The 25,992-nt window shown below is 48.1% G+C and overlaps 8 protein-coding genes across 15 annotated transcripts; 6 read left to right on the plus strand and 2 right to left on the minus strand.

The window, feature by feature from the left end:
- Positions 1–319: 319 nt before the first annotated feature.
- Positions 320–1,613, plus strand: H257_15077 (hypothetical protein). Its single transcript, XM_009843058.1, has 3 exons — positions 320–708; positions 766–1,119; positions 1,171–1,613. The coding sequence occupies exons 1-3, from the start codon at positions 343–345 to the stop codon at positions 1,519–1,521; spliced, it is 1,071 nt and encodes a 356-aa protein (XP_009841360.1). The 5' UTR covers positions 320–342; the 3' UTR covers positions 1,522–1,613.
- A 481-nt stretch (positions 1,614–2,094) lies between these two features.
- On the minus strand, positions 2,095–4,746 carry H257_15078. Of its 2 annotated transcripts, XM_009843059.1 has the most exons (6): positions 3,961–4,746; positions 3,786–3,906; positions 3,648–3,736; positions 3,152–3,271; positions 2,903–3,085; positions 2,095–2,427 (listed from the first exon to the last, which is right to left on the minus strand). In XM_009843059.1, the coding sequence occupies exons 1-6, from the start codon at positions 4,726–4,728 to the stop codon at positions 2,143–2,145; spliced, it is 1,566 nt and encodes a 521-aa protein (XP_009841361.1). In that variant the 5' UTR covers positions 4,729–4,746; the 3' UTR covers positions 2,095–2,142. The 2 variants fall into 2 exon arrangements, with proteins under 2 accessions (XP_009841361.1, XP_009841362.1); XM_009843060.1 differs by lacking the exons at positions 2,095–2,427; positions 2,903–3,085 and having other exon boundaries at positions 3,123–3,271.
- A 428-nt stretch (positions 4,747–5,174) lies between these two features.
- Positions 5,175–6,482, minus strand: H257_15079 (hypothetical protein). Of its 3 annotated transcripts, XM_009843061.1 has the most exons (3): positions 5,765–6,482; positions 5,583–5,694; positions 5,175–5,532 (listed from the first exon to the last, which is right to left on the minus strand). In XM_009843061.1, the coding sequence occupies exons 1-3, from the start codon at positions 6,266–6,268 to the stop codon at positions 5,291–5,293; spliced, it is 858 nt and encodes a 285-aa protein (XP_009841363.1). In that variant the 5' UTR covers positions 6,269–6,482; the 3' UTR covers positions 5,175–5,290. The 3 variants fall into 3 exon arrangements, with proteins under 3 accessions (XP_009841363.1, XP_009841364.1, XP_009841365.1); XM_009843062.1 differs by having other exon boundaries at positions 5,175–5,694; XM_009843063.1 differs by having other exon boundaries at positions 5,583–6,482.
- A 1,606-nt stretch (positions 6,483–8,088) lies between these two features.
- On the plus strand, positions 8,089–8,394 carry H257_15080 (hypothetical protein). The gene has a single exon (XM_009843064.1). The coding sequence runs from the start codon at positions 8,104–8,106 to the stop codon at positions 8,335–8,337; it is 234 nt and encodes a 77-aa protein (XP_009841366.1). The 5' UTR covers positions 8,089–8,103; the 3' UTR covers positions 8,338–8,394.
- A 550-nt stretch (positions 8,395–8,944) lies between these two features.
- Positions 8,945–10,684, plus strand: H257_15081 (hypothetical protein). The gene is made up of 3 exons (XM_009843065.1): positions 8,945–10,107; positions 10,208–10,435; positions 10,500–10,684. Exons 1-3 carry the CDS (start codon positions 8,968–8,970, stop codon positions 10,614–10,616), a joined length of 1,485 nt encoding a protein of 494 aa, XP_009841367.1. The 5' UTR covers positions 8,945–8,967; the 3' UTR covers positions 10,617–10,684.
- Positions 10,685–11,120: 436 nt separating this feature from the next.
- H257_15082 (hypothetical protein) lies at positions 11,121–21,914 on the plus strand. Its single transcript, XM_009843066.1, has 21 exons — positions 11,121–11,250; positions 11,323–11,490; positions 11,539–11,823; positions 12,547–12,744; positions 12,793–12,933; positions 13,329–13,506; positions 13,886–14,136; positions 14,907–15,124; positions 15,178–15,359; positions 15,624–15,744; positions 15,854–15,958; positions 16,019–16,092; positions 16,160–16,285; positions 16,518–16,669; positions 16,721–16,925; positions 17,360–17,602; positions 17,773–17,885; positions 17,928–18,287; positions 19,270–19,745; positions 20,770–21,634; positions 21,893–21,914. Exons 1-20 carry the CDS (start codon positions 11,152–11,154, stop codon positions 21,527–21,529), a joined length of 4,455 nt encoding a protein of 1,484 aa, XP_009841368.1. The 5' UTR covers positions 11,121–11,151; the 3' UTR covers positions 21,530–21,634; positions 21,893–21,914.
- On the plus strand, positions 21,835–22,622 carry H257_15083 (hypothetical protein). The gene has a single exon (XM_009843067.1). It carries the CDS (start codon positions 21,899–21,901, stop codon positions 22,454–22,456), a length of 558 nt encoding a protein of 185 aa, XP_009841369.1. The 5' UTR covers positions 21,835–21,898; the 3' UTR covers positions 22,457–22,622.
- A 743-nt stretch (positions 22,623–23,365) lies between these two features.
- H257_15084 (hypothetical protein) lies at positions 23,366–25,933 on the plus strand. 5 transcript variants are annotated; one of them, XM_009843069.1, is made up of 12 exons: positions 23,366–23,544; positions 23,626–23,671; positions 23,740–23,799; positions 23,848–24,186; positions 24,230–24,340; positions 24,381–24,527; positions 24,595–24,789; positions 24,859–24,984; positions 25,088–25,210; positions 25,288–25,554; positions 25,605–25,763; positions 25,809–25,933. In XM_009843069.1, exons 1-12 carry the CDS (start codon positions 23,378–23,380, stop codon positions 25,899–25,901), a joined length of 1,833 nt encoding a protein of 610 aa, XP_009841371.1. In that variant the 5' UTR covers positions 23,366–23,377; the 3' UTR covers positions 25,902–25,933. The 5 variants fall into 5 exon arrangements, with proteins under 5 accessions (XP_009841371.1, XP_009841372.1, XP_009841370.1 ...); XM_009843070.1 differs by having other exon boundaries at positions 24,230–24,322; XM_009843068.1 differs by having other exon boundaries at positions 23,740–24,186.
- The last annotated feature ends 59 nt before the right edge of the window (positions 25,934–25,992 follow it).

Here is a 25,992-nt window from a genome sequence, read left to right on the forward strand (position 1 = left end):
GAAATGAAATGGGCAAACGCTTCAGGTTAGCAACATATGCTGCAGGAACAGCTCTTGCTCATCCAATCATACATAGGTACTTCCGATTAGCTAAAACTAAGTTGAATTAATCTAAAACTTCGTCACCCACTGGTTAAAAGCGGGTATTTATACCCAGATTAGCCAAAATATGTGAAAAGCACAATAAGTATAATCTATCAATCATTTCAGCTTTTGTAACTACCACGAGGCACCATATATTCACAATATATACTAGTACTACGTAGTAGATTTTTATCATTTGTTGCGGAAACCGTTTCATATATTTTTCATTGTGGTGGTGCATTGTGCTGCCAACTCAGCATGAGCAACCACTTGGCCTACTCGCCCACTCCAGAGGTCGACCTATCGCACGCTTCCCAGTCGAAGCGCGAATCGTCTGTGCTTGATCAAGACCTCGCTGTCGACTTGGACGCGTGGCGAGCGACTGCCCTGGACGGCATCGACGGCTGCGATCGGCCGATGGTGTGGCGAGTTCTGCTGCATGTTGTAGGTCCCCATCCCACTGAATGGGCACGCGAGTTGGACGTCAAACGCGCAGGCTACTCCCACCTCGTTCGTGACCAAAGCCCCTTCCACGACAACAACCTGGACCATAATCTGAACGTCGTCACACGGCGACGGGACCTGGTCAAGGAAGACGAGACCCTTCTGCACGATATTCAAAAAGTAGGCGCACACCACCCATGTCCACCTTCAACTCCTTCGCCACGACAAACTATGTAGGATGTAGCTCGAACCCACGTGGCCCTGCCGTTCTTCTCGTTGCACGGCATGGCCAGCGATTGGATGGTTCGCATCCTGTTCCTTTTTGCAAAGACCCACGAGGACATTGGGTACAGCCAAGGCATGCATGAGATCTTGGCGCCGCTGCTGTACGTGTTCGGCACGGACGTCGACTTGGCGTGGTCGCAACACGCCGAGGCCGACGCGTTTGCCGCCTTTGAATGTATCATGCACCTACTCGCGCCTCTGCACTTGACCTCAAAGCATCAACCCACTCGAACAGGAGTGCAGGTGCAAATGGCAAGGCTGCACACGCTGTTACGGCAGCATGATGCTACCGTGTGGCTACAACTGGTCCGTACATGTTATTGAAGGAATACACTGACAAGAATATGGTGACCGTAGAACTCGCTGGGCGTGCACCCTGAATACTATAGCTTCCGATGGTACATTACACTGTTGGCGCACGAGTTGGAAATGAACGACACGTTACGACTGTGGGACGCGCTCTTAGCTGACTCGAAGCGGTTTGCGTTTGTCCATTACGTGTGTGTGGCGCTGATCTTGTCGCACCGGCACGCACTGCTGGATCGACAGGCCGATTTTGGGACGTGCCTTACGGCCCTGCAGTCTAAACCCACCGTGGGCATCGAAGCCCTCCTCGCCAAAGCCAACCAGTTGCGGGAGGTCGACCGACGTGCCGACCTCGCCCGCGTAGGTCGGTCCACTGGGGGTATTGGACTATCCACCAAGTAATACACTGTAGCACTAGGATGCACCTAATCCTGAGCACACTTGTATTCTGTAGCCAGTAGATTACTTCTAACGTTAGTCTATCCTATTCACTGTCAAGGATCCATCCATTCACGAGTCTGTTCAAAGGACCCTGGACTAAGAAATTGTAGTCTAGTATTCAACGTTACGTAGTCAAGTATTGAATCACGCTGGTGTTCTGATTGGTTGACACTGTGAATATACTTGTCTTTTCTGTAAGTGCCAATCAAATTATGGGCTGGGAGAATTAGTGCGGCCGCACCAATTTTAAGAGTTAGTTATTTTGTGTATGTGGGATTTGTCATGAAAAGTCACAAATTGGTGTAAACAGTAGTCAATAACTAATAATAGTACAGACACATCATGCATGTACAAGGGTGATTACACTACACTTGAAGGGTCTCTACTATGACTATTAGAGCAATTGGGCATCGTGGCATACAACCGAAACACCAAACAATATGGCACGAAATGGGTTCGCACGAATTACCAGCCCCAAATTTCTGAAATTCAATGTATGTATTAGTAGTAATCCACACTAATTACGGCCAACGGTCTAGTGATTCCGTACATATTGTACTATTAATTGTATTCACGACAAGGCTATTCTAATACTTCAACGTCGTCGTCTGGCGTGGGTTGAAAAAACTGATGTTCCACGAGGTACCGAAACGCCTGCAAAATGTGTCGGTGCTCCTTGTCGATGTCCTTGGCCAGGAGTTTGCGGAGGAGCGAGCTCTTGTGCTCTTTCACTTGGGTGGCTTGCAGTTTTAGGTACTGCTGCTTGGCTTTGTCTTGAGCTGTCGACAGCGCCCCAGTGTGGGCAAAGTTGCACTCATCTCCACGCTTACAAGTCCCTTTGGCCACGAATTGTTTGCACGGAATCGACTACGACAAGCAAGACATTATTATTGTTAATATGCTTAAAACTGGAACGAACTACCAAATATATATATAGAAGAATCGGCCGACGTAGCCAACCAGATATATTGTCATTTTCACCAAATTTGGACTCGGCAGTTTACTCGAGAAATCAACTCCAAGCACAATTGTATACCATACAATGTATACCATACGAAAATTGAATGTAAATAGTTCAACTGGGACAAATGGGTCAAAGCCTTGGCCGGACTACCATTGGTTGGAATGTTGGATTGAAGCAATTTCATTGGCTAGTCGATTGTCTGCCACTATTCGATTGGACTGTGGTTTGTCGAATCAATATTGAATCACTCTGGAGTTGTTCTGATTGGTTGAATATACTTGTCGTTTCCGTAAGAGCCAATCAAATCCACTCAAAAATGGATATTCGCCAATACTAGCGTCGATTCGTGATTCGATTCAGCGGCGAGATATATAGTACCTCAATGTCATGGTTAAACAAACAGTTGGCCCCGTCCTCGCACGCATTTCGAATGAATTTGACGCAAAATTTGGAGCTTTTCTTCTTGACTGCTGGCGTCTTGGCGGGACTGGTGGCTGTCGTTGGGTTGTCTACGATAGAGTCTATACCGGACCACGCATCTGTGGGTTCGTGGGGTGGCTTCTATGACAAATGAACCTCTTATGTACAATATCCTGTTCCTTTTTATTATAATATCCTCGTACTTACATGGGTAATATCGACTTTGATGGGAATGGAGTTGTCCGTGGGTGTCTTTTTCTGTCGTTTCGATGATGGAGATGCAGTGGTAACATCTCCAGCTTGGACACGGTCCTGGTGTTGATCGTTCTAGTGTCGTAAGGTGAAAAACCATATTCGTTTCTAGACGTGAATCTATCTATATATATATAGGTGAATATATCTATCTATATATCTATGTGAATATATCTATCTATATAAATATATCTATCTATATATCTATGTGAATATATCTATCTATATAAATATATCTATCTATATATCTATGTGAATATATCTATCTCTCTCTCTATATATATATATATCGTGAAAAACTATATTCATTTCTAGACGTGAACCTATATATATATATATCTAGGTGAATATATCTATATATATATATGTGAATATATCTATATATATATGTGTGAATATATCTATCTATCTATCTCTCTCTATCTATATATATATATATATCTACACGTACTTTGCGCTTGACGTTAGCATCCGAAGGCCACTTTTTGCGTCGCTCTTCTCGCCATTTCGTAATGTCTTCTGGGGAATTGCCCACCAACACTACACGTACAACACTCTGGTGACGAATCAACGACAGACAAACTCGGACCGTGGAACTTCTGGCCTTCGACTTCAATCTCTTTGAGGCCTGAGCCAGCGTATTGGCCGTGCGCGGTCTGATGGTGGCTCGTCACGACGCGCTTGGACGCGGAAAAGTCACACCCAGGGGCCTAATGGTGAAATAAGATGAAAAAAAAGCTTTTTTTGGTGTTGTTTTCAAGTACCCAGCACGCCTCGTGGGTCAACACGTGGGCGTCAAATTGAGATTTCATGGCAAAGTGCTTTTCGCAGGGCTCGCAGTGCCAGTCCCCGTGAGATTGCTGCGATTTGGTCGGCGGTTGCTTGAGCTGCTGATTGGGTTTCTTCATGCAGTCGTGGATCCAGTGGCCACCGAGATTGCACTTTCGACACACGTACGACATGGGCGGAATCGACGGCATCGGCGGCTGGTACATGCCGCCAGGGTTGGTCGGTGGAGGATAATGGTACGGCGGAGGCGGCGGCGCATTATACGATGATTGAGGTCGGTCCATGGGATACGATGGAGGTGGCGGCGCGGGTCGACCAGAGGCCATGCGTGGCTGAGGAGGGTGATACCCTGGAGGAGGAGGTCCTTGATGTCGAGGCGCGGCATCGTGATAGCCTGGAAGCGGCGGGTGCACGTGTGGATCGTGGTGTGGTTGACGGTGGTGTTGGGGATAGTGGTTATGCTGCTGATGCTGGTTTGGATACGGGTTGCGATGTTGCTGGTAGGGAGGGGGTTGATGGTGATTGTGGTGGTGTGGAGGAGGTGGGTAATATGGCGCATGATGGTGGTTGGATGGGTGGTGCTGGTTGTGCTGTTGGTGGTGGCGTTGATGCTGCTGCTGCTGCTGGGCATGAGGAGGGTATTGCGTTGCCGACGAGTGATCTTCATGTGGCAGCGGTGGCTGTTTCGGGTACGGTGGATACCCTCCGCGGCCCAACGAATTTGGCGGCAGCGGTGGATTCATGTTGAGTTTTGGTGATAGAATTGTTGGCGATTTATTTTGGCCAATCAAATTTCATAGGCTCCACTGAACCACTTAAAACGGCAGGCGTTTCGATTGGTGCAATTTGAGTTATTGCTGCAGGAAGGAGGATGGACGAGGTGGCGGGTGGACGTGGCGACTCATGGCATACGCTACGGCATGTATGTACATCGCAACTAGGTGCGTCCGCTCATAGGTTGACGTCTGTCAACGCAACGAACCTCGCTCTGTTGACACGATTGCTTTGAACTGTAGCACGCGCATGACGCTGCCGACTCGCAATGCGCTCCGCGGACCCACGGATGATCGCCCTGTTCCTCTACCGGTACAGTAGTCAGATGCATCGATCTATGCTGCGTTTCTTTGCACGTACAGGTGGATGACTCGACATCCAAGCAACACAGGTGAGTTGGTGTATGTCAGGATTGGTCATCTCCATTGAACGTGTCTGTCTATATTCGTCGCAGTATTGTTCCTATACACCAGAGTACATTGTACTACCGACACGAGTAGATACAGGACATCCATAAATTATGCTACTCGATTATAGTGTTACACCGCTGGCGGTATTGGGGCCGGCATGAAAGTCTTCGGGGGCGCCCAGCTCAATCCCATCCGCCGTGACTTCCTGGGTTTCATCGGCGAGGATGCGGCCGGCAAGGAGTCGCATGAGCACGTCGTTCAACGTCGACACATCCGTGGACGTGTAGTGGAAGCCGCTGCATGTAGCGACATCTTCGCGGGACAACGACAGCAGCACGCCATTTAGGATCAAGTCGTGCACGGCTACATGTCCAAGAGTCGTCAGGTCCCGCCAACACATGAGGAAGTCGTACCTGCTTTGCAGTCGGTGGCATTGAGAGTGCGCCGTGGTGGTTGCGGGCCTCGCAAGTAGTAGTGCTCGCAGGATGACGTCATATCTATGGGCGCGAACTCGACAGGATGCACCTACGACAAGGTAGTTGTTTCTGCATGAGATCAATTCCAGGTTGAGCACACGAATGACACATGTATGTACCTGGAGCAGTTTCTTGAATTTGGCCTCCTGACAGTAGTTAAACGTGGACAAGTTCATTTGTGGCAACTCGTTCTGCACGACCCGACATTGCGACAGCTTCTCTTCCCACGTCAGATTGGCGACGATGGACGACGCGCGATAAGCCAACGCGTGTGTAGGGTCGCACGCGTCCGACGTCTGCCATGGCTCGAACGCACAGTCGCGCCACAGGATGTCCGTCGCCGGGGCGTTCGCGCGCAGTATGAATATGAACATGAAGAAGAGGAAGAGCACGGCCGGGACCGAGATCACGTACACCAACGCGCGCGGGTTCAACGTCGTGGAACCGTTCTTCATCGCGTATGGCATCGAATCTTGGCGTCGGTAGGACAGTTTCCGCAGGGCGGGGCTCATGTAGTTGGCTCGAAGCATCGGGGACAGTTCGTGATCCTCTTCTGGAATGGGTTGAAGCGTGCCATAGTTGCGTGCCGCTGGCTTCAACGTTGTCGTGGCTGCCCACTGCATGCTGGTCTGGTTGAGTTCGTTGGGAGGAGGCTAGTGTATTGTGGGGCGATGGCCGTGAAGGGGGTGGATGGCTGGAGTGGCGGCGGCAGTGTTCGTCGTATCCGTTGGTCGTTGCCGCGATGAGAAGGTACTTGCGTCACAAGGTACCGACCGATCTTTGAATCGCCTGTTGGTGGATACGCACTCAGAGTGAACTAATATTTCTCACGCTGGCGACATTGCATACAAACTTGGAATGATTCAGAGGATGGGCCATTAAATTACGTCGACGGTTGAGATTCCACACCTGGTCAAGTGTGATTCAGTTCCACCAATCACAGCTCGATTCATCGACTTCGTAGCCAATCAAATCATCATCCCAACAATCATTGCCCAACACTTCGAAAAAGTATGTGTTTATAGAGGTAATTTCGTCGAAACCATTGTGCTGCGAAGCCCAAACACACGATAACTAACATGGACCAGCAGTGCATAGCCTACACGAGTACACCACGACTGCATACAGTCTATTGTAGTGCTGCTTATATGTAGTAGTAGTAGACAATGTGTTGCATCCACAATCCAGTACATACTCCGTCAAGATGGGACTTGGGCTACTGTATTACCAATCGAAGGTACGCCCGTCAACTTCGAGTGTCAGCAGCATGTTCACAGTCAGTTGGTTCCAACATTCAAGGGTGCACCAAAGTATCGTGAAGTCAGATACATGCGGATAAGTGCATGAACGAGCTAACTGTACCGATGGATGGCCATGTCAAAGTGCTGAATGGTCTGGAAACTAAATGCAAGGATGTTATTGGGTCGAACGGGATGCGTCGAAGGTGAATGTTTTCGAAGATCGCCGCATGACTCAAGAACTGGAGCGATTGCATCGAACGTGGCAGTCCAGTCCACTTGGCCATGAGCACGATTCGTGATAAAAAGTGTGCACTTTACACGAACCACAAGAATTTGCTGTCCTTGCAACGTGACGATCTCCTCGTAAGATGAACCATGTACATACTGGTGGTACAGTGCTGGCAAGGAAACATCCCGCTACATATGTACACTGTATCGCCGCCTGTACAAAACTGTACACGAACGAGGGCATTCTATTGCTTCTGTACACGTTTGTGGTTGCGCAAACTCGTTTCGAAACTGTCGTCATGGTGAAACCGTAACCGTTCACGACCTTGTAACGGTCAAGGGCAATTCAAAAATGTGAAACCCACTTGTCCAGTTGTCGAAGTCCCACTATGACTAGTGAGATTGAACATCGCATCAACACTGCGATGGACATGCATGGAGAATGATGCAATACAGTGAAGGCTAACGAGGCCCCCGAAAAACATCATGGGCCGTGGAGCTTGTTTCGGAAATTGGTGGTCGCAAGCCTTTCAAGGGCACTCGAGCCAGCAATCACCTAAGAATTGGTCGACAAAATGATAATCGTTCGAATTCCCTCGTTTCACTTGGTTTTACCGATACTGTAGATGTACAGTATTGCGCTGCGTAGTTAAGTCCGCTAGCTCCAAAAGCAGCTAATACGCGGCCGAGGCCATTTAGTGCCCGCTGAGCGATTTTAACTTTACAGCGTAATATCAATACCAATATCAGATGTATTGCGCTGCGCACTTCTATCGAGAATGCGACCCCAAACTTACAACGAAAAAGAACTTACGTAGTCGTTCGTTCATGCACCCACACAGATCAACTCATCAACACGCATAATGTACCAAAATATAGTGCGACGATGATGTCATGGACCAAACACAGTAGGACGCAATGCTACTCGTCTCAGTTTTCCACCATCGGACGAATGGCCATTTTAAAATCCTCTTCGCAGGTAGGGCACCATGCCAATGTCTGCGGCGCCACTTCGCCGCAGCTTCGCCTCGACGGATCTGTCATCGTTGGCGCGATCGTTTGAAGAAGACGAGTACGCGTCACCTCCTGCGATATACCTTCTCCCCCCCAGAGCTCCGATGAAGCGCCGGGTTGGCGCCCCTTGCTATGCCGTCCACGATCGCCGTGTTCGCCAGCGACCTTCCTTCAAGGACCTCGGCGGACCCGACGCCACCATTGTCTGACCTTTTTTTGTGCTTTTGTCCCGTTTTGTGCCCTGTAATTCAAGACATTTTCCAGTATTTAACGTGATTGGTTGGTTTACTTTGCCAAGCGCATTCGAATCAGAACAGGAGGTGTGGGCTGATGACAAAACCAACCATTTCATTTGGCTTTCGAATTTTCTGCCATTGACAGAGTTTGTCCTGCCTGCCCTCAACCATGCTTTAGATATTACTAGTGCTTACAGAGCAAAAGATTCCCGTATCTCGAGCAACTACTATTAATAACGTTAGTACTATTAATAGTAAGTACGTACTAGTAGTAACTACTTCTAATCGTTACAGTACTATTAATACGTAGTAATAACGTTTTTAATAGTAGTACTTCGAAGTATTAATAATCGTTACAGTATTAATAGTACTTACTACTTACTATATGGTACTTCAGTACTATACGTATACGTTACTATTAAAATAGTAACGTTACTGGTAGTAATGTACCCGTACTATTATTAATAATACTACGAAGTAACTATTTTATTAATAATAGTACTAGTACTCAACAATGGTACCGGATAATTTGACTTCTGCCGGATAACAACATGCCAAAAATGGACTTGGGTTTGTGAAACGGCGCGCCATTTCGAGGATTCGATGCAATTCACGCCGCAACAACTCGTGGGCGCCGGTCGGTACAGTGCCACGACCCGCATTGGGAATTGGAATGAAGATCTCATGCTCGAGGAAGCCCGCATGAAGGATTATCGCGCGCAAAAACAGAAGGGAGGCCTTGGCACGGTGTATCGTCGCAAGATGGAACAGGCGAACGGGCGAGTGCCCGTGTCATACTGGGACGACGGGTTCTTGCGATACAACTCGTACGTGGTCGTGGAGCACGTGCAGACGTCTGGGAGTTTGGCCAGCGACGTTTGGGAGGAAACGTTCACAGGGTCTGGCGAGTACGTCGTGAGTGTGGGCCAACGTCCTCCACACGCGACAGCCCGGGCGACGTTTCTTCTCGTGGGTCCGTCCGAGCGCTCGTCGGGTATCGTCAAATACGGCGACTCATTCCGGTTGATGGCGAACGAAGCGTTGCGCGTGGATTTGACGACGAACTCGCTTCTCCCGCCGCTGTACCTTCGCTCGACGCTCAAGAGCGAGCGCGCCATGAGTCCCATCAGTTCCCACCAAAATGTGACGCTGAGCCCCGTCACAGACAACTCGACTTTGTGGGTGGCTACGAAGGGGGATGCCAGCGGCGCCGAGAAGTTCCTCGCTACGTCCACGCCCATCTCGACGCACGACAACGTCGGCCTCATCCACAAGATGACGGGCATCCTTCTCCACGCCGACGCCAAGTACGTGATCGCGACCGATTTCGGCAACGAAACCGAAGTGTGCTGCGCCACGATGAAGAACCATAGCAAGTCGTTCAACTTGCACCACGAGCGGCAAGGCGATCGGTCAGCCGACATGCATGCCAAGGAAACACAGTCGCCCAACCTGTGGCGGCTCGCGCTGGGGTCATCGCCGGGCGCCGCGGAAGAGAGCCGCGCGCTGCCAGCGCCAGCCACACCCGCCATTGTGTTGGACCTGATCGTCGATGCTTTGACCCGCACGAGTGTGTTCCACGTTCGTGCGCTGGTCCACTCGTTGCAAGCTATCGACGCCAAGACCACAGGGCTCATGGAGCGTGAGGATTTGAAATGGGCCATCAAGGCGCTGGAAAGCAGTAGCGGCAAGGCCGCGCTCCGCGACGATCAGTACGACGTGTTGCTGTCTGCGCTGGACGAAGTAGGGCAGCGCCAACATATGTGTAGAATTGCAATGTTTTCATGGTGTCTTTCGTGGTTCCCAGTGAAATAGTCGGGATTGATCATGCGTTTATTTGTAGGGAAAGAAAGGGTTTATTCGGTTGACGGCGTTCATCGACGCCATTCGTGGTGGCAGCCTGTCGCCGTCTCGAATGGCCCTTGTACGTGACACGTACGATGGACTCACGGGCGCATATGGAGATGTGACACTGAACGTGTTGCGCCAAGCGTACGACAAGGGCTGTGAGAAGCCGTTTCAGACCATCAAGTCCAAGCCTGTCAACTTTTTAACCCTCTGGACCACGCAGGTACAGCCTAAGTCGATTCCCTCGAGGCGGTGTATAGGACTAGAACACGAACGGGATGCTGTAGGACCCGGCGCGACTGGTTTCGCTCCACGAGTTTGTGGATGTGTACAAGGACGTGTCCCGAGCCATTGCAGACGACAGCATGTTTGACCAGTTGCTCAAGAACGCGTGGGGTGTGTGAGCAACGCCATGACCAACTAAGTGGACAATATACCTATCTGCATGATTCACATAACTATTGGATTTGTGGTGGAGGTCCTTATTAGGTAGCCCCAACGACTGTCGTTGCTCAGTGCATTCAATGCAGTGACATCAGTAGGTTGAAATATGAACGGTCGCTAGTTTTCCTTTCGCACTTGAGATCATTACGTGGCATGCTGAGGGAGATGATTCCGTCGTGATCGTACCAAATTGCAAGTACAGCTGTAGCGATGGGCGATGCTGCACCGACTGTATTGTACATATATACTAGTACATAGCTGTGTCGCCAATGCATGGCAATATAATGTCAGCGTTGAGCTTGTCTTGAGTTAGCTGTGTCGATGAACTTCGCCCATTCTGCCTCCTTCCCTCCATGCATCCAGCCATGATCCGACGTTTCAATCCACTTCAACAGTTTCTGGGCGCTGATTGGTGGGATGGTGCTGACTTGGGATTGGCCAATTCCCGAACATTGCTAATTGCGAAAGACGTCGTCGTCAGACTGGAAGAGAGCGATGGCCGCGTATCACGTGCTTGAGACGACATGCCGACTGATCGACCGCGGAGGACTCGATCGCCGGACGAAGCTCGAGGCTACGGGACGGATCACGCATGTACGTTACGTAGCTTCGTCTCTCCCCCTCGCTTGATGGGGGGCGACTGAGACGTCATGGAATATCATGCAGGAAATGAAGAAGGACCCGATGCTCCTCGAGATGTTCGCCGTCGAGCGCATTCAAAACTGCGCGCGGGGTCTCATGTCCGACACGGACACGTCTGTCCGTACGGCGGCATTGCGTGTGCTTCGTTACTCCATGATCAACTGCGCGTCCACGGCACAAGCCATCAAGCTGGTACCGATCCGTGCCTTTCCCATCCTCCTGATCGTGTGTTGAGAGCAGGGGGTGCACCTGTTCGTGTCCCGGAGCATGGAGCGCGACGCAAAGCTCGTGGGTGAACGCATCCAGGCGCTAAAAGTCGTGCGTCGGCTCATGGACATTGACGCGTCGCAGGTCCCGACCAGCGTCGTCCGGTCCGTGGTCGCGATTGCCAACCACAAAGAAGACAACCTGCGCCGCGTGGCGCTGGAAACACTGCGCGAACTGGCGATTGCCAATGTATCCGTGGTCATGCAATGCAACGGCATCAAGACGTTGGTCGACTGCATCCTCGACCCCACATGCCAGGTATGTACTACTAGTTAGTAGGTACATAGTAGTAGTTAGTAGGTACATAGTAGTAATTAGTAGGTATGATGGTCGACTTCCCGATTTGTTGTTATTATAGTTTTGCGATGTATGTATGTGTATAATATTGTCAAAATTTGGATACTTTTGAGCTCCAAATCTATCGATTTAATGTATTGACTTTAGCGTCCAGTATCACACTAATTTAGTGTCACACACTAATTCGATATTGCATATTGGTCGAAGAGTTGATAATTTGATTGGCTACTTGATCTGGGTTTTGATTGGTCGATATATCGATTGTATATCTGCCGATTTGGTGATTCTACTCATTCAATTGAGCACCCAAACACTCCAATATCAAATCGGCTTGACAATGTATATATATACATGTGTATATCGGTATTGTAGACATCCGTACAACAGACCAATCATATGATATCTATACTAGTCCTGTGTACATCTTCTTGCAGGATCAATCCTCGCGGTATTGGCGTTTCGGCCAAAATTTGGGCTTGTGTTGATATCGATGTGTTGGACTTTGCATATAAAAAAAAATGTCTATTAAATTGAAGTCCCTCACTAATTAAAGTGACGATTTCCTGCAATCGGATTGGCTACATGCTACGTAGTGCCTATTTCTTCTGCACATGATTTGGTAGTGTCGTGGTGAATATCCTACAGTCGGTACATCGCACTAGCTTGAAATCAACTCAACACTAGGACCTGGCGGACGCGCTGCTCATGACGATCATGTACTTGATCAACGAGCCCGCGAACCGCAATTTGATTCACTCATTCGTCAATGTACAAGTCCTGCTGGCGCCACTGACAGACACGGACACCCCTGCCGGCACAGAACGTCGGCAGCGGTGGACTGCCAGCCGCAACGCCATCGTCATGATGATGCGGTCGTGGACGGTATATACAGTACTTCTCATATTGAATGGGCTTTGAACAGTTTGATAGGGTATACTCATCATGACAGCCAACCCACAAGGCCTTCGATCGCTCGTGCGCATGCTCGAACAACCCGTGGGCGACGACGTCAAGAAGGTGGTGCTGGCCACCATTTGCGACATATTTTATACCCACGCGCCTCTCGACAAGGTACTATTAATAGTATACCAAACATACAATGGATTATAGGCAAGTCAAAGAATTCTTTTTGAAAAATGACTTTTTCGCATGACCATCCGTTCTTTAAAATTCCTCAAAGTACATATTATATATTTTCGTACCAATAGCATTCGTTATGGGTATATATATATATATATATATATATATATATATATAATGTGTGTGTTTTAACAGTAAAGTTGTAGGTATGAAACTAAGGATATATAGAGTGAGAGAGAGAGAGTATTGTTTTGTATGGAAAGGTTGTATGTTGTTCTATTTAATTTAAAAAAATTAAATTCAATATTTAGGTTTAGATCCGATCGATGCAGTATCATCCACTTGTATTTTGGTGTGGTAATGATGATATATACTGGTATGGACAGAATGGCAACGACGTGGATCGAAGTGGCGACTCGATCAAAGGCGCAAGTAGTAGCGCCAAGCAGCATGCGGCGGCGGTCGTGTCGACGCATGCTCAGACGAATCTCCTCGATAACTACATGGTGATGGTGCTGCTGTCCCTCGGGCACTGCGGCCTGCTCCAAGCCCTCGTCGCATTGGGTACGTCAACTGTTATATGATATCTTTTACTGTTTTATGAAATCTTGTCCTTTTTTTGCTGAAATTTGAATTCGATTCGAGTCCGATTTGGTTAATGTATATGGTATACGCACATTTGATTAGGGCAAAAAAAACAGATGCTACTACTCGATGATTGGTTGCAATTTCTCGTGCGTGCCATGTGATTGGCTAAGATATATTCTTCGCCACACTCGAACATTTGGTGTCACATGCATCCTTTGATTGTTGCCCAATTGGAACGGATTTTTGACCATATATATATATATATATATATATATATTTCCTTGGCTCTATACTATCTTGGATATGTCAAAACGTCGTGTTCCCGTCGTTTTGCTGTTTTGAGTATCTGGCATAGGAACGTGCGCGAACCGAACCGCGCTAGCCGAACCAGCGATTGAACTGCTCAGTGAGATCCTGCACTTGAGTGCGCGGCTACTGCCAGACCAGCACTGCGCCATGCTGCTGGCCCTGCCGCAGCTGGTGGCGACGACTGCATACTCGCAAGTGGACTACCTCGCGGATCTGCAGACCAAGCCCCCCGAGGACCGCCTGCAGCGCGAACGCGCCATCCGGTCGTCGGAAATGCTGGCCGAGCTGGCGCACGCGGTACCCTATTTTGATTGGCATTCGTTTCGACGAGTAGTAATTAGTATATTTGTTGTGCAGTATTGTGATTTTCAGTCGAATTTGCCTATATTTGGGGGGGTTGATGAAATCGCCAGCAAAGAAGAATGATTGGCTACAAAGAATGAAGGGTTGCAATTTGATTGGCTAAAAAGATTGATTGTAGTTTGCCGTCACAAAGATACCTCTAAAACTTAGTTTTACATGAAATTTCGAAGTTATGAGTAAAACGCACAATACTACGTACTTCCTCTGTTCCAGGTTACTGCCGACATGTATTTTGACACAGACAATCGAGCCCTCACTCAATTTGGGCGAATGATACTCTGAAAGGGAATTGCTTGAATTTTCGCAAAAGATTGGTTTATAATCAGCGCTTAAAGCAATTGTAAGCCAATGAAATGTCATAAATGTTCGATATTGAGAGGAATTGAAGAATTACAGCCAATGAAATGCAAATGTCTCCAGTAACTTGGAACATGCGAATTTTGAAATGTCGGCAGTAACCTGGAAATGAGAAAGTAGTTAGTATATATTTGTTGTGCGTTTTGGATCTCGAACCAAGGCCTTCGATTGATTGGCTCGTCTGAACAACATGTTCGTATCTCGCTGAGACGGGGAAAACTAACTTTGAACCGATCACCAAGCCTTGTGCGATTGATTGGCTTCTCTAAAATATTTGTTATCGCTGATTAATCGATATTTGAAGCATTATATATATATACCAATCGACAGTACTAATGTGGTGGTAGGTGGGGGCTAGCTCGAGCTCGGGGGGTCTCGTCACCCGCCAGAACCCCCTCGCGGGGGGTGCCGCCAACGGCGTCCACCTCGCGTCCGAGTTGCTTCGGGGTACAAATCGTCCGCTGCACAACTTTAGCATGCAAAGTCCACGAGACAGTGCGCGGGAAATGTTGGTGTACGACCTCAAAGTGCACCTTGACAACCAAATGGACGACCACACGTTTCGGTACAAGAACAACCACCACTCCACCGTTAAAAATATATATTAACTCGATATAGGGACCTTTTGATGCACAAGAGCCGAGTCTTATCCGGAAAAGACTGGTTCCGGTGGAACTGGGATATTATTTCCGAGCTGCTCGAAGGACCGCTGACCAACCCCGCGCGGCTCTCGGAGGCAATGAAAACCAAGTTTTTCAAGCGCGTGTCGGGGTTTTTTCGATGTGACAACAGCGACAAAGGTATATTATATATATATTGTATTTTTTTTATCCGTATTTTAATGAAATACGATATATTGTTCTGTAAATCGGGTATATAGTAAATCAGGTATATATACTTCTTATATTATAAATCAGGTATATGTGTATATATATACATATTGTATTACAAATCTGGTATATATATTGTTTTTTTTCGTCATTCTACGCAAAACTGTATATATCGTATATATATATATATATTTATGACTCCTTGTGGTTTTCATATGGAATGGTGTGGTGTAGGGTACTTTGCAGGGCTGCCGTGGACGCCCGACTACGTGCCGTACTTGCGTCCGGCGTGTCAAATGTACACGCTGCTGTTGAATCATCCCGAAGGCATTGCGTTCTTGAAGACCGATCGACGGTATGTAATGTTGTTGTGGAGTTTAATATTGCATATTTGAATATATATATATTCTATTGGATAAGAGACCATGCGATATATCAATGTTTCCATGTGATTTGATATGTAGAGGGCAATTGCTGAATGAGATTTCTACCGCATTGGAACTCGAAGCCAGACCGGAAGCTGCGATCGTCGAATCGCATTTGGGCGAGTTGCAAGCCAGGATGTTCAGGTACGTACCCTTCTGCTTGGTTGCATGTATGGTCGAATATGATAAATATATATATATCAGTCCGGAATATTGCTCGCGACGCATGCTTCGCGAATACTTTACGCTCTTGGGTCTTATGAGCTCGTCCCCCGAAGGTACATAATATCATTTGACCAGTACTAAAATATCTTCAATATATTTTTAATATATATTTGCGTTTAGGGCTGAAAATGATGCAGCGCATATTTGCGCGCTTGACCAAGTTGGGCACGGCCAAGGTCCTCACCGACAAAGGCCAGCCCATGGACATGTCCAAGACCCAGCGTGCCGTCAAAGATAAGAGTCAAGGTATTCTATATATATCATACAAATATATAGATATATATATATATATGTCATACAAATATATTTATATATATATATATGTATCATACAAATATTTATATAAATATCATAAAAATATAAATACATATCCTACAAATATATCTATATACCCTACAAATATATATATATATCCTACAAATGTATATATATATATATATAAACCCAGTCATGTTACACCAAACATATATCCTACTAGGCCATGACTTTCTGTGTCGATTGATCTTGGCCAACTTGGACTACACAGTCGAAGGCAGTTCTCGTCAACTGCTCACGGATTGGATGAACTTTGGCTCCGAGTCCCTCCGGCTGTACGCCACGTGTTTGTTGCGGGCGTTGTTGCGGTCTGAGGTACGAGTATTGTGTTAATATTATGATATAAATATATAATAATATGATTAGGTGGAAGGGTTTGAGCGGTGGGGCATTGAAAGCTTGGTTGCCCAGCTGGACAAAGAGACGAGTGTGGCGCGGGCGGCGCTGAGTGTGCTGGAGGAAGCGGCCGAGTCCCCCGTCTACTTGTCGGCTATGATCAAGAAGCGGCCGCTGCAGCTCGTACACCTCCAGGCCGAGTCGCTTTTGCTCAAGTTCTTGTCCCTTCCCGAAGGTAATAATATATTATCCACGAGTCTACAAAGTGTCATGGTATATGTATATATATGTACGAATGAGCCTAGTCATGGATTGTTGTGAGCGTATTCATACTAGGTACATACAGTTGTGTATATATTATCTATATATGCATGTAAATAGGCTGTCTTGTGTATCTTGTATTTATTTATATATAGAAATGTATAGGGGAAACACATGGATCGGATCGAGTATTTCTATATATATATATACATGAATACTGTTTGTAGACCGAGCAAATATGTATATATATACTTGAAGAATATATGAACATGGTGGTTTGTTTATATACATATATATAAATGAAGCTCGATCCATATAAATAAATATATATATAATGAATACTGTTGTAGGTCAAGCAAATATATATACAGTATAAATATATATATATGAATCCTGCGGGGTTTGTAGGCCTAGCGTTTCTAAAAGACGTGCCAAACTGGATCCCGACCAAGTTGGTGCAGTGGCGGCAAAGCAAAGTCGTCAACTACGTCCACGTGGTCGAGTCGCATCTGCTCCGCGGGGTCTTTCGGGACAAGCAGAGCGTCACGACCAACACGTCCAAGGCGGCTTTGAAGCCCGTGCCAATTCCAGTCACAGTGCCCAATCGACGCAGCTCCAACTTTAAGCACGGCCCGCATCGGGACCAATGGGGTATATATATATATATATACTATGAATTGTGTATCATATATATGTATATATATATATATATGCAGGGCTGGTATATATATATGTATAACATACCTATCTAGCTATACTATGAGTTGTGAATCAAGCGACATATCTAATATATATATATATATATATATATATATATGCAGGGCTGGAGTGGCTGTTTCGTATGCCGTGGAACATCGAAGTCAAGCTCGTGGGGCCCCCCGGGAGCGGCCCCCCCGCGCATTTAACCATAGACGCGTACGTAGACGCAAGCGAGGTAAGACACAAGTCCTTTGAACTGCGCTGACTGGCAAATCAGACGGGCCACGACGCACACACGCCGTCGGACGGCAACCACCTCAATACAATTCGCATCAAGGGGGTGGTTGTGGATGCCCGCAACATCCCAAAGCCCGTGACGGTCAATAGCCAGCAAACGCTCCAAGCGTGTTTGTTTCTGGGGGCGCAACCCGTGGATCGGAAGGGGCATACCAAGCCGGCGCCGACTTTGAACGGCGGATTTCCTGCCCCAAATGACAAGGAACCAGGGTCGACCGGGGGGGTAGGGGGACTGGGGGGACTGGGAGGGGGAGGGGGGGGAGGACTGGGAATGGGAGGAGGGGGGCTGGGAGGAAATGCTTTAACATCTACTGGCGGCCCTCCGATTCGGTCGCGAACGGTATGTGTGAGATATCGTTTCGTCCTTGTTGATATATATATATTTATGTACAAGTTGGCAAAGTAGCGGTTATGACTTGGAGCATTGCATACTGTCTTTGTTTTACCCGAAATTTGGACTACTTTTGTGCGAATTCTTTGCCAAATCTATCGATTATTTGTATTGACTGTTGTATGTAAAAAAGTCGTCCAGTGTCACACTATTTCAAGTCATACACGAATTCGATGTTGGATATTGGTCGAAGAGGGGATGATTTGATTGGCTACTTGATTGGTTTGATCTGGGTCATAATGTACTAAGTAGATGGCCTATGTATGGTGCACTTGAAAGAGACCTGGTCGTAGAATGCAGTTTACTCGTCTCTTAGGAACGGGATTTCAATTCTGAAAAGTACTGCATAAAGCCGAAAGGTTGGGCATTCTTCTGGTTATTTACAGTTAATCGGCTTAAATAGGCTTCAGCTTACGAAATTCATATTTACTTCAATTTCCACTCATGTCAAGGCAAAATAGGACGAGCAGTTTATGGGTTAAGCTTAAAATATGTATGCGGGTTTTGCTTAGTTTTTGGCGATTTCATATTTCTAGTGATTCGATTGGCTATTCCAAAAATCAAGCTATTCCATTGGCCAATTAAATTAATGCACCTTAAACTGTCCCGTGCACCATAAACTGGCCATCTACATTATATCGATTGTATATCTGCCAAATTGGTGATTCTCATTCGATTGAGCACTCCACCCCACTTCAATTTTGACACATATTGTCGATTTGATACAAATTTGGGGAGGGGGTGCAATCGAATCAAACCGATCCACAATCGATCTGATTGGTTGAATTTCATTGAGAAATGGGTTTTGATTGGCTAATAATTTTGAGCTCATCTGAAGTAGCCAATCCAATCGATTTAAATTCCAACGAGAAACCACAACACAATGAAATTTCACTCGAAAGCACAATACAAAACATCACCATTATTGTAGGAGAGTCGAGGTGTGATCGATCGGTCGTCCGAGCAGAGTGGGAATCTGGACAGCTCGATGGCATACGAAGCCCCCGACGAGAACAAAGACTGGAGCTCATGCGGGCCTGAGCATCGCACCGCGGCCGCGCTCTTCCAAGCCGCCACCCATGATAGTTTGACGGAAGCGAGCGTGTGTCCCGCGGGGGAGCGCGCCGTGTGGACGTTTGACATGGACACGGACAACCACCAGATCAAGCGCGTGCAGCTGAAAAGCGTCGAGTTTACGATCCAGCTGCTACCGTCCAAAGCCCCGACCGTCCCCCTCCCCCGCCACTTTTACGGCGAGCTCGCGAAAACCGACGACGGATGCGCCATCCTAAGCCAGTCCGGACACGTGGCAGAGCTGGTGGCGTCGCTCAAGGACCCCACCGCTGTCCCGTTGGAGAAGCGGGCGGCGCTGTGGACGCTGGGCCACATTGGCGGCACCAACCGCGGGTACGAACACGAGTTTCTATTCAATATATATGTATTGTCCATTTACCCCAAATGTGGATACTTTGGTGCTGCTTCGCCAAATATATCAATCGATTTCTCCTTGTACTTGACTGTTGTATGTCAAATTTTATTCGTCCAGACGAGTCGTCACACTAGTGTCGAATTCAACGTTGGAGTGGAGAAATTATTTGATTGGCCACTGGATTTTTCGTGTTGTCAGATTTGATTGGTCGATCGATTCACTGCCGATTTCGTACCTAATTTCGAATAATCGACTCAATATATTTATATCTATGTATGTGGAGGGGGTGCGTTCAATATCAGTAATGCTAAATCCCTGGGGTTAACTGCATATGGCCCTTAGTTGTCTGTCATATGACACATCTTGGAGTATATATTGTGCATATATTTCACCATTTTGCCAACGAGCTCTCGAATCGATTTGATCCGATTTAAGCTTGTACAAATTATACTATAGAAATACTAGTATATGTGTGGCTTGGCCGAACATACTAAGTTTGGATTGGCAGAAATTCGACAGAACATCGTTTGATTGGCTTAGACAATTCATTAATCCATCTGTGGATATATAGTGTGAGTCAACTACTTGGTTGTGATTGGTTGTATATACATGGCTGACAATAGGTTTGTTTGGCTGTATATAGTTGGCTGACAATGGTTTTAATGGACTTGAGAGGCATTTTGCCAACGAGCACTCGAATCGATTTGATCCGATTTAAGCTTGTACAAATTATACTATACAAATAGTAGTATATTTTTGGCTTGGCCGAACATACTAAGTTTGGATTGGCAGAAATTCGACAGAACATGATTTGATTGGCTTAGACTATTCATTAATCCATTCCCTTAATTCTGCAGTTTCGAATCGATTTGACAATATCTATCGTATGGTTGGCAATGGTTTGTCATATATGGATGTGATGCCTTGTATTGCAATAAGGCAATCGATGATGCCTTGACTGGTTTGTGTTTTATACTAATTGTTGTACATATGGGCATATAGAATGGATCTGTTGACATCCCATGCCGACGACCTGGTCGAGTGTATCGTCCATATGGCAACGTCGTGCGACCTGCTAAGTCTCCGGGGCACGAGTCTCTTTGTACTCGGGTTGATTGCGCGATCCAGTGCGGGGAAGCGCGCGCTGTCGCATGCCGGATGGGCCGTGCCCCGGGATCCCCTCGCGTCCGTCGCCGTGCCCAACTCGGTGGCTACGTTGTTTGTATGGCCGACGGCGACGCCGCCGTACCCGAGTGATCTCGTAGACGTGTCGTTCAAACCGTTTGTGTCTCCCCACTTTGTCAAGTCTGCCAAAACCACGGCCAAAACCAAAGAAATCCTGCGGCTCGTTGGGGACTTGAGCTCGACCATCTCCCAGAAAGAGGCCGGCGCATCGCTCAATCGTATGAAGGGGTCGCACCCTGAGCTCTTTGAAGACACGGAGACGGCGCTGGCGGCGCACACCATCTTGGCGCGGTACCATTACCGCCTCTCCGCGCGCCAGTTTGTCATGAACTTGTTCGAGAAGGCCGATTTGTCGAATGCGGCGCTCAATTCGTTCTTGTGGCAAGGAGAAGATCCCCAGCAAGCCGCACCCCAGGGCGGCCGGCGGCGTCGGTCGTCGGTCAGTGCGCCGTCGCTCAGCTCCACGATCCAATCCCTTCTGCATAGCCACAGCAAGGAGACGGTGCTGGCCACGGCGCGACACATTCCAGACCACGAAAACACCATCTTTGTCGGAGCCAGCGAAGCCATGGTGTAACTTCAAAGGAGTAAACAAGGGCATTTCATCAATCGATCGACTTGCGAACCAATCAGAACGTAGCAATTTCAGAAACAACCAATGAGATTGCGTTTATGTATTTCGGTAAGTATTTGTATCTTCGAGGAGTGTCATTAAGGGTATGAACCTCGTTTCTCCTTCAATACCTATGGATTTAAACAGTGTATTATCTATCAAAGGTAAATAGATTGCCATTTTCGGAATGTATAGGAATATCAAGCTTAGCAAGAGTATGCGCAATAATATTAAAAAATGGGCTGCGTGATTTGGCACTTTAGATACTTCTTTCATAGAAGCGCATTGTTGTCCTCATCATCGAGAGAATCACCCTGTCCCCCACAGACAACCATGCGTGCCGCCTTCGTCGCAAAGATGGCTGGTCCTGTCCGCACTTCCATGGTGCGCCCAATGCTGACTCGTCAGTTCCATTACCAGAAGGGCACGGCCAAAGACATGATGCAGAAGTCGTGCTACTATGGCGTGAACTTCGTGATCCAGCACGACGCGACGGTGTTTGATGCAATCACCCGTATGGCTGGTATCAACTTGGGCTGCCTGGCCGTCTCCGACGAGAACAACCAGTTTGTCGGCGTGGTGAGCGAGCGGGACTACCTCAAGAAGGTGGAATTGCAAGGATTGACGGCGAAATCGACGTTGATTTCCCAGATCATGACACATCGAGCCCGCCTTGTGGTGGCCAAAGAGAACGAATCCCCCGAGAAGCTCATGACGAAAATGCTTAACAGCGACGTTCGCCATCTGCCCGTCGTGGACGCCAACAACGACATCATTGGGATGCTTTCGATCAAGGACATTGTCCGAGAGGTCAACCGCGAACATCGCGCCGACTTGGACACGTTGGCGAGCTTTTCGTTGGGCAAAGGAGGGCACTTCGTGCTGGATTAGATGGAATTATAACGACAACTATTCATTCCACTATTTGTCCCATGGCGCTACCTTGCCGTTGTCGACGAACACAGCCGACAAGTGCTGATCCATGTGTTATCAATGTCGAGGTCACAATGCCAAGTGCAAGTTGAACACGAGGAATGCTATTGTGATTTGCCCCTTCATATTAGTGAGGTAAGCATCGCGATGAAAATGTGGGGCAATCTGTTCGAGTCTACGGGAAGTCCCTTGACCGTTGAATCACCTGAACATATCCATCAATCAGACGTGGCAGCTTCTTGGCATGAGGTCCCTTGGTGCACTGGCGTTGTCTTCTTGGCCACCCGTTTAGCATCCTACCGACATTACGACGACAACGCCCGATGCACCTCGTGCGAAATTCGCCTTTCGAAGCCTGGAAATGGCAATCTACTATCACGTGAGAGCGCAGACCTCGCAGGTAGCGAATCACGTCGCCACGTCGGCAGTCGTCAAATGCGCACTTATATATGACAATCCATCAACAGGTCGAACAAGCAAGGTGGGTGCTTGATGTGGCCACGGTGCCGCGAGCGACGGATGAAATGGACGAAATCATCCTCGTGATAGCTACATGCATTCTGCGCTTGTGTAACACTATTTACAACATACATTCATTCTACAGGCGACAAGTATGTCATGTTGCTTGGATCTACACCTACACGCCTAGGTGGGGGGGTGCTTGCACTAAAGATTCGTCGCACTGGTTGTTGAATGGTCGCAGTCGACGGGATCTTCGGTACCCCCCGTCACTGGATTCGACTCATGTGCTAGACTAGGAAGTTCACATGTGAGTTGGGATAAGAGTACCGGGGCACCGACGCATAAGCTAGCTACTATTCAACACTGTAGTACTCCGTATATGTTTAGCTATATATAGATAGCCCTACTAGCTCAAACATGCACGCGTATTACATGCAGTATCAGCAGCAGCAGCAATGGCAGGCGGCACAGCAAGCTATCAAGCAGCAGCGCCACCACCACCACCAACAGTTGCGGCAAAGCATTCGAGAATTGCGCCAAAGTACACTGAGAGACGTGTTGCGAGATCGAAACGCAGCCATGATGTACGTTCCCAGCCAGTCTCAACGAGAGCTGAAGGCCATTTGATTTTGCATGATTCAGCTATAACTACATACTTGACGTAGGAACCAGCTGCAGGACATTCAGCACCACTTGCATAAACACGACGAGGTACAGTAGACGTCGCTCATACGTATTTCCCACAAACAAGCCCCCAGTGAAGAATAACTTTGGGGTAGCAACAATCGCAAGCTGCCATGACAGAATTACTCCAGCAAATTCTGCACCAGCAGAAAAAGGTGGAGAAACTGTTGAGTCAACCTCAGCCATCCGATCTGAATCCACAGGCAGAGGAGGAGCCAGCGAATGCCCCGAATGTTCCGCAACAAGCCGACGCAAGGGGGGCAGCTATCAATCCCTCCCAACCACCACCAAGACAAGCAGCCAAACGGACATCTGCCATTCCTGCCACATCGAAGTCGCTGGATCCTGCAGAAGGAACAGCGGCAGCAGCCCCTTGGACTGGCGGGCCTCCAAAACGTCCACCGACGGCTGGGGCTGCCGCGGCTCCAGTGGAACGTTCCCAAGCAGGCCCCCACAACGCCACGCCACATCACGACCGAGGGGGCAAAGAAGAAGTAATGCCTGTGACGGGGGGCGCCCTCTTTTCCGAGGACGAGGAACAGGCATGCTGGGCAGCTTTCTAGCTTTTGATTAAAACAAACGTAGTTGCTGGCCATTCCAGAAGATGACTACGACACCAACGACATTTTAGCCGATCCGCCGCCGCCTTCCCAAGGCAAGGAGGATGTAGCCGCTCAGGTGACAGTCACGATTCAGGCGTGTATATACATACATACATACGCTAACGCCCCTGAAGGAATCCAAGCGACATGACTCGATGCGGCGAAAGGCGCTGATGCAGCACATGAATCACAGCACCACGGGTCTGAAGCGGCCGCAGTGGCGCCTCGATGCCGACGCCGCCAACGGAGTCGTGTCGACGTTTGGGGAAGGGGCCATGGCTGTATGAATACTCGTTTTGTTTTGGAGAAACTTGTGGAGAAACTAATATTACGATATGCAATGTGTAGCCCGTGCAAGTGTTTCGGTCGGTGGCGATGGTAGTGCTCAGCGTGGTGTGTCTGCAACGGCTGTCCCTGGCGCGCCGCAAGACGTTGCGGGACGAAGAAGCCCAAGTGATGGCAAACATGATTCAAGTCTATGTCGAAGCCACTCGATCGTGGATGGCCAAGGAAGTGCGGGTGCCCATCGCGTCCGTGCTACAGGTAGATATCAATACAGACCGAACTATCACTCTAGCGAAAGGGGTAAATAAATCTAAATATCTTCGATAGGATCCAACTATGAACTTTGGCGGAGGAGGGGGTGGAGCGGACAAAGGCTTGAAGAAGAAGTACAAGACCCTTTTGTTTCCGAAAAAGGTCCCCAAGAATACCCCCCAAGCCCTCGTTCAACTCAAAGTGAGAAAAAAGTGATATATGTCATTTTTTAGTAGTAGTATCTGTCGTATCAACTTCAACTTGAAGTCCAGATATATCATTTTGTGCCATGAATGATGGTCAGGTGCGACTCAAAGGCATTGTCGACGCCATCGTGAAAACGACGCTCCGGCCGCAAGACACGCCGGATGCGATCGCCAAATTTCTTCGACGAGTTACCACCGACGGCGTGTACTTTCCGCCAGATGTACTTAAGTGGCAACCTCAACATCGATATATCTTGACTGAACTCATGATGACGTGGCGGACTGTGGTTGCACGTAGTACTTGTCGGCCGAAGAGCGCACGGCACTCGAGTTTAATTCACTTGGTGCGACGAGAAACATGACAATGAACCCGCACAGGTTCAACGTGGTGGTGCTCAACTTCGTTGTGGTGCGGATCGTGGTGCCCGACTTGATTCTACGGCCGTGGGAAGGTGGCATTGGCAGCAAAGTGCAACCTGCTGCCCAAGTGCAGCACAACCTACGAGTGCTAGCCACCGCCATGTACACGCTGTGCCAGCAAATCGTACCCACCGCGTTGCTAGATGTACGCCGCATTGTCGTGAGTGAAACCTTTTATCGGAGATGTGAATCTAGCCTGGAACTGCGGCGCCAGCTGTGGTCAGCAGCGAGCCCCCCCCGCAAGCGCAGAGCTCCACAATGCGCTTGCTGACTCAGATACCCGCCCTTTTGTACCCCAAAGATGTACTGCCCCTCCATGACGTCGACTTTGCTGCGTTTCTCATCGACCAACAGGTCTCACAAGCACACTACTAGCATCAGACTAAACGGCGGGTATAGGAAAAGCTGCAGACTTGGCTGCATCAGCTGCAGCTAGTTGTGCATACACAGCCACCCGGGAAACCGACCACAACCAACGAGTACCATAATTAATGCAAATAATACAACTTCAGGCTCTACCACGAAAACAACCACAACCATAGCAACAATAGCACTTCGACCATGCTTCGTGCTTTGGGGGACA

The sequence above is a fragment of the Aphanomyces astaci genome, assembly GCF_000520075.1.
Source record: "Aphanomyces astaci strain APO3 unplaced genomic scaffold supercont1.66, whole genome shotgun sequence".
In the NCBI taxonomy this organism is placed as follows: domain Eukaryota; phylum Oomycota; class Saprolegniomycetes; order Saprolegniales; family Verrucalvaceae; genus Aphanomyces; species Aphanomyces astaci.